The sequence below is a fragment of the Prorops nasuta genome, unplaced genomic scaffold (assembly GCF_024137725.1).
Source record: "Prorops nasuta isolate Cenicafe-Biocafe unplaced genomic scaffold, Cenicafe_Pnas_1.2 PNAS00011, whole genome shotgun sequence".
Taxonomy (NCBI): Eukaryota; Metazoa; Arthropoda; class Insecta; order Hymenoptera; family Bethylidae; genus Prorops; species Prorops nasuta.
Window position 1 is genome coordinate 8,418,851 of NW_027116808.1, and position 6,987 is coordinate 8,425,837.

General features: G+C 43.5%; 1 protein-coding gene across 1 annotated transcript; it reads right to left on the reverse strand.

Moving 5' to 3' along the window:
* Positions 1–1,222: 1,222 nt before the first annotated feature.
* LOC136777327 (uncharacterized) lies at positions 1,223–6,370 on the reverse strand. The gene has a single exon (XM_066733496.1). It carries the CDS (start codon positions 6,368–6,370, stop codon positions 1,223–1,225), a length of 5,148 nt encoding a protein of 1,715 aa, XP_066589593.1.
* Positions 6,371–6,987: the final 617 nt, after the last annotated feature.

Genomic DNA, 6,987 nt, shown 5'->3' on the forward strand with positions numbered 1-6,987 from the left:
CAGGACAGGATTCTCCGAACCTGAGACTCCCAGGCTACGAAGAAAGAGAGAAAGGAAGAAGATTTCTTGGAGTCCAAGAAATCGACGATGGAGCGGAAATGCGTACTAAGAGACTTAGTGGCGTCGCAGGAAGGTAGTGATGGCTAAGCTACCGCGAAGAAAGAAAAGACGAAGTCTAGAGTCTAGACCGTTTAAATAGAGCCGCAAATTGACGGAACTCTTGGGGAGTTAATATATACAAGGGACACAAATTGTAACAGCGAGAGAGAGCTCTGCGCTGTGAGCCATCTGTCGGCCTTGATTGGAGGTAGGACCAAGAGAGACTGAGTGTGAGCAGGAGCGAGACGGCCTGAGAGTCCCAGACCGCTCGCGCCCCCACTCCGATCTCTAACAAATCCTCCCCCGCATTGACGATCCTGCGTCAATTCAAATGAATCTCGTAGATGTTGGACATGAAACTAAACTTATGTGCTAAAATTTGAAATGGTGAAAACACCGTAAGAACAAAGACCATGGTGGAGAGAGAAAAAAAAAAACCTTTGAGCGAAGCTCCGAATATCCACCAGTGGTCATAGACTAACTCATTTTTTAACGAGGAGTTTGGCAGTTTTCAGCTCTAGCGCTGGAGTCCAGCGTAAGAGCAATTTTCCTTGGGGATCCCACGTCTTCCACTGCCGATATTTCAACACAGCGTGCAATGGTATACGGTGTGTGAGTCCGAAGGCTAAAACTGTAACGTACTTTGCTGTACGCTCCAGCTCCTTAGCGGTAGAATCGTATAAGATTCCCTTCTCCCAACTGCTCGCGTACAAAACAGCTAAGTCAATTGCTGGTGCTGGTGCACGAGAAGGTCCCGCAATGGGTTCCATGCTAACGTCAGCTGATTCTGGTTCGGGTGGACAGGGCGAATCTGAAATGAACGGCAACCTGGAGTCTTCTTCCTCCTTCGTTGACACAAGCAAATCCGGAAGTTCCAGGAGAGAGTCCACACAAGGAGCATCGTCCGAAAGACTCAAGTCACTGAAGGAAAGGTCCAGTACATCGGACGCGTTCGCTTCTTCACCCCAAACCTCACTTAAGAACATTTCGACGTTGTCGACTAAATTAGGCACCTTGTCACTAGCCATGATTACGGAGAACTGATTTAATAAGTAGAGCGTCAAGGTGAAGATGTACGATTCGGCAGATCAAAGCCGTTGGGATTGTTTGTCAATATTTGTATTTATGCCGGGAGCCTACACAATTGTGTTAGGCTGCGTTGAATCTGTTTATTAGCTGTTTGAACCACAGCTACTCTTGCTACTGAGTCTGAACCGATGATTAAACGAGTAATTCGGCCTAAGTTCCATTTGCAAGGTGGAGCGTTTGGAGTCTTAATTATAACGATGTCCCCTTCACGAAAATCGTTATTTCTGATTTGCCATTTTGGACGAGATTGTAATGATTGCAGATACTCGCCCGACCATTTTTGCCAAAAAAGCTCGGTAATCCGAGTGATTTTCTGCCATCGATTTAGAGTAGATTCCTTTAAATCTAGAACGGACATTTCGGGTGGAGCGAGTAAAGCGCGACCGACCAAGAAGTGCCCTGGCGTTAGACATTCCAAGCTTTCAATGTCATCGCGTAAGCGAGAAAGAGGTCTGGAGTTTAAACAGGCTTCAATACGACAAATCAATGTGGTCATTTCTTCGAACGTAGGAAGAAAAGTCCCGAGAATACGCTTTAAATGATGTTTTACGCTTCGTACTCCACTCTCCCACAGTCCACCCCAATGAAGAGTGGCCACGGGAATAAATTTCCATTCTATTTCGCGTATAGGTTCAAAATCTATAGATTGCGCATGTTTCAGAGAGCCTTGGAATGCAAGTTTCAATTCCTTATTTGCTCCTTGAAAATTTAACCCATTATCAGAGTAAATCACTGCGGGTTTACCACGACGTGAAGTAAAACGAGCTAGAGCCGCTAAAAATGCATCCGTATCATATTTGGAGACAAGCTCAAGATGGATGGCACGAGTAGCCATGCATACAAAAACAGCTATATAACACTTAACTGTTTTTGAGTTTCGGCCTTGATGCAGTTTTACAAGGAAGGGCCCGGCGTAATCAATGCCAGTATGTTCAAACGGATGGCTACGGTTTACTCGAGCAGTAGGCAAAGATCCCATGAATTGTGTTCCTAGCTTGGCACGCTGACGAACGCAAGTGACGCACCTATGTATTATGCTTTTCGCAGCGTTTCGTGCATTGATTACCCAATACTTTTGCCGCAATACTGTTAACGTAAGCTGTAGGCCACCGTGCAAGGTCGTAATGTGTATATGCCGAATGAGTAGCTCGGTTAAATAATTGGTTGGTAAAATAATGGGATGCTTTTGGTTGTCTGACAGGAATGAGTGTTGTAGACGCCCACCTATTCGGAGAACTCCTTGCACATCTAAAAACGGTGCAAGAGAAAGTAATCGAGAATTTGACGGAATTGACTTTTTGCCTTGCAACGTTAAGATATCGGTTAAGAAGGCAGCAGCTTGAATTATTTTCACAACACGCAGTGTTGCAGTACGTAGCTCGAGAGCTGACACGTGCGCGTGTTGACAAACATTTTTTCTACGCGCTCGATCTATAAATCGCAACACATAGCTAACAACACGGATTAGTTTTGTCCACGACGAGTAGTTATAAAGAAATGACGGTAAATCTCGTGTGACATGATTTGAATAGATCGACGAGGTCTTTATTTCCTCGTTGGTTTCAAACATTAAAGGAGAATTTCCCGATGACATTTCCCGAATTATTGAGGGTCCTTTCCACCAAAGCGCACTGTGTATTAATTGGCTTGGAGGAATTCCTCGCGAGTTGAGATCTGCAGGATTGGACTTAGTATTGACATAAGACCAATGAGCCTCTGGTAGACTTGATTGTATATATTCGACTCGGTTGGCTACAAAAACCTTCCATTTGGACGAATGTTGTGCAATCCAAGCCAACACGATTTGTGAATCAGAGAAACAAAAAATGTCATGCACTGAATGTTTAAGTGATGACTTGATATGAAGCATTAGTTTAGTCAGATAAGCAGCGGCGACTAGTTCAAGTCGAGCAATACTAATTGCTTTAAGAGGGGCTACTTTGGCTTTTGCCATTACGAGGCTGACTGATGTTTGACTATTATTGTTGTTGGTGAATTTGGCATACACCACAGCACAATATGATACATTTGAAGCATCACAGAACCCATAGAGTTCTAATTTATCTGCTTCACTAAGTTGACCATTCCAGCGCGGGATGGTGATTTTTGTTAATTCGCACATTTGCGAGTAATAAGACATCCATTTAGATTGGATAGGCTCGGGAACCTCGTCATCCCAATTAAGTTTGAGCAACCATGTGGATTGCATTATTTGCTTTAACACAATGGTGAACGGTGAGATCCAGCCTAAAGGATCGTAAATCTTCGCGTTTTCCGAGAGTAACATGCGCTTTGTTAACTTAGTGATGGAAGAAGGCGAAATTATAAACTGAAATGAATCAGAGCTGGTATTCCAAGATATGCCCAGCACTTTGCTAGTTTCGTTAAGACTTTCGCTACTAAAATTAAGATTAGCGTTACTAGAATCATTAGAAATTTCTTGGAGAGCTGAGCTTGCTGAATTGAAGGCCCATTTACTGAGCTCAAATTTACCTTTATCCAACAACTGAACTAATTGAGATTGGATATTGCGTAAATCCGCAAGGTTGTTAGCTCCAAAAAGAATGTCATCGACATAGATTGAGTGAAGTAAGGTGGACTTCGCATCTGGGAAGTCATTACCATGTTGATTTGCGAGTTCCTGCACTACCCGTGAAGCTAAAAACGGTGCAGGTCCGGTACCGTATGTGACCGTGTTCAATTGATATATTTGAGTATTTCCAGAATCATCTTTCCAAATTATAGCTTGGAATTTTCTGTCTTCCGGGCGGATTAGAATTTGGCGAAACATTTTAACAATGTCTGTTACGCCAACAAAACGAAAATCACGCCAATTCATAAGAATGGCCGTTATATCTTTTTGTAATTTTGGCCCTACTAAGAGTACGTCGTTGAGTGATAGACCACTCTTAGTTTTAGCGGACGCATTAAATACGACACGTATTTTCTGTTTTCCATTCTCGAGTTTAAATACTGCGTGATGAGGCAGGTAAACCAAGGAGTCTGCGTCAATCGCGTTTGTTGTGACCTTCTCCATGTGTCCTAACTGCTCGTACTCTCTAATGAATTTAGTATAGCTTTCAGACTGCTCAGGAGATTTGTTAATGCGACAGAGAACTCGCTTTAAAGCTGATTCGGCGATGCTGCGAGAGGCTCCCAGTGCCGATTTGGAGGACTCTGTCTTGAAAGGCAATGCAACCTGATAGCGGCCTGATGGTAATTGAGTAACGTTGCTCGCGAAAATGTCCTCGCATAATTGATCTTCAGGGGTCAAGCTATAAGTGCTAGGAACTTCTTCAATCTCCCAAAAATCTCGAAGCGTTTTATCGAAGTCACAACAATGAAGAACGTTTACTGTTGCAGTATGCGTGGGCGACGCGAGTGTACCATACACAACCCAGCCAAATAACGAATCTTGTGCTATCAGTGCACGGTTCGATGAATGAATTATCTGATTCAGTAAGAGCTGAGGGCAATAATCTGCACCAATTAAAATATCAATTGGATTTCTCGCAGAAGCATATTCGTCCGCGAGGTCCAGAGAACCTAATTGAGGGAATTCAAGCGGTGAATACGACCGAGGACTATAATTCGTGATTTTTGGTAAAATTAATGCCGTCACTTTGAGTGAGGCCTGATCGTGTTTGACTGACTGTAAGATGAGTTCAGCTTTGCTCGAGACGTTCCGTACCGCACCTCCTGTGACTCCGTAAATCGTTGCATTAACTTTGCGGCGTGTAACTCTTAATAACTGGGCTAGATTTTCCGTCATGAAAGACGTTTGTGAGCCCGGGTCGACTAAGCCTCTAATCATAATTTGACGGCCATTTGGTGCTGTAGCGCGCGCAAGAAAAGTTGCAAGGAGTGCCGTGCGTTCATCCATGGCACTCACATGGGCAACAACAGAAGTCGAAGGCTGATCAATGGTTTGAAGACTGGTGGGTGCATTAGCTTGAGATGGATTACGTTGAGACGTCGGATTAGATTGTTTCTCAAAATGCAGAAGCGTATGATGTGCCTTGGAACATTTTTTACATCGAGAATTACTTCGGCAAGACGATATCGAATGACCAGGTCTCAAGCAATTGATACAAAGTGAGTTGTTCTGCGCTGCTTTGTATCTGGCTTGAGGGTTCAAAGCAATAAAGCTGTTGCATTGATAGAGAGGATGATCCGCGTCACAATAAAAGCATTTTGGTTTATCAACGATTGCGTTGAGTGATTTCAACGACTTAGGGCGAGAAGTTTTATCAGTGTTTTGTTTACTACCTTTGAACTTATTACTGATAGATTCGAGCATATTAATTTGCTCGGTGATGAACTCCAAGAACTGAGTGAAGGAGGGATATTTCAAAACACGTTTTATTTCCTTCTCCCACTCTACACTGAGAATTTGATCTAGTTTATTTGAGAGAATGTGAACTAATATAGCACTCCAACCATCAACTGGATATCCTAACGTCCTCAGCGAGTCAAGCACAACTATAGTGGTATCGCGCAGTGTTTTCATGGATATGAGGTTGTCAGAAAAGACTTTCGGAATGAGCGTTAGTTTGCTAAGAAGGTTGGACGTAATAATTCGTTCATTTGTGTACCTAATCACCAACGCATTCCATGCTGTTAAGTAACTATCGTTACTGGCGGCTAAGGATCGGATTACTGAGCTAGCTTCTCCTTGAAGACATGCCTTTAAATAATGAAACTTTTGAACACCTGGTAGTGTCGAATTATCGTGAATCATTGATTTGAAAGAGTCATAGAAGGTTGACCACTCAGAATAGTCACCACTAAATTTGGGTAAATCTAGCTTAGGAAGTTTCAATGAGGGAGCATGGGTCTGCCCTGCAGTGACAGGAGCGACTTGCTCGCCGCTTAAATTCTCGATTTGCTCTAAAATGTATTCTTCCGCAGTAAAATACGCCGTCATAGCTCGCTCATAAGTATTCTGCGTCGTATAGTTAAACTGCTGCAAATCTTTCTCCGTTAAATGATTAGTAATCGTCACATGATTCGTTTGTATTTTCGCGAGAGTTTCCTTGGCACTAGCCAGACGACCATTTAAATAAGGAACGGTAAAGTTACCTACACCCCGCTTTTTGGTGTTGACCAGTAGCCGTTCTAATTCTGTGCAATAAAGACCAACGTGACCTGCGCACATGAGGATTTCCTCCTGCGTTACCATTTTGCCACCAGAGACACTCCCCCAGTCACCTCGAAGAATCACCAATCAAAATTCAACTCAATGGAAAATGTACCGGTTATATCCGGCTCGAAGGACCAGAAATTTGTGTGAAAGTTGATTGTGTGATGTCCGCGAGGATGTCTAGGAAGGGAGGCTTTAGAGTGGCAAAAAACAACGCCCAGGAAATCTGGTAAAAGGCAGTTTATTTGATTGCGAAAAATAAATACAAAATAAAAATGCTCCAAAGGAGGCTGAACAGTAAATGAGTAATCCACCCAAAGTTTGCAAATACGAAATCCCACCCTGTGATCCCCAGGTCCCAGGACAGGATTCTCCGAACCTGAGACTCCCAGGCTACGAAGAAAGAGAGAAAGGAAGAAGATTTCTTGGAGTCCAAGAAATCGACGATGGAGCGGAAATGCGTACTAAGAGACTTAGTGGCGTCGCAGGAAGGTAGTGATGGCTAAGCTACCGCGAAGAAAGAAAAGACGAAGTCTAGAGTCTAGACCGTTTAAATAGAGCCGCAAATTGACGGAACTCTTGGGGAGTTAATATATACAAGGGACACAAATTGTAACAGCGAGAGAGAGCTCTGCGCTGTGAGCCATCTGTCGGCC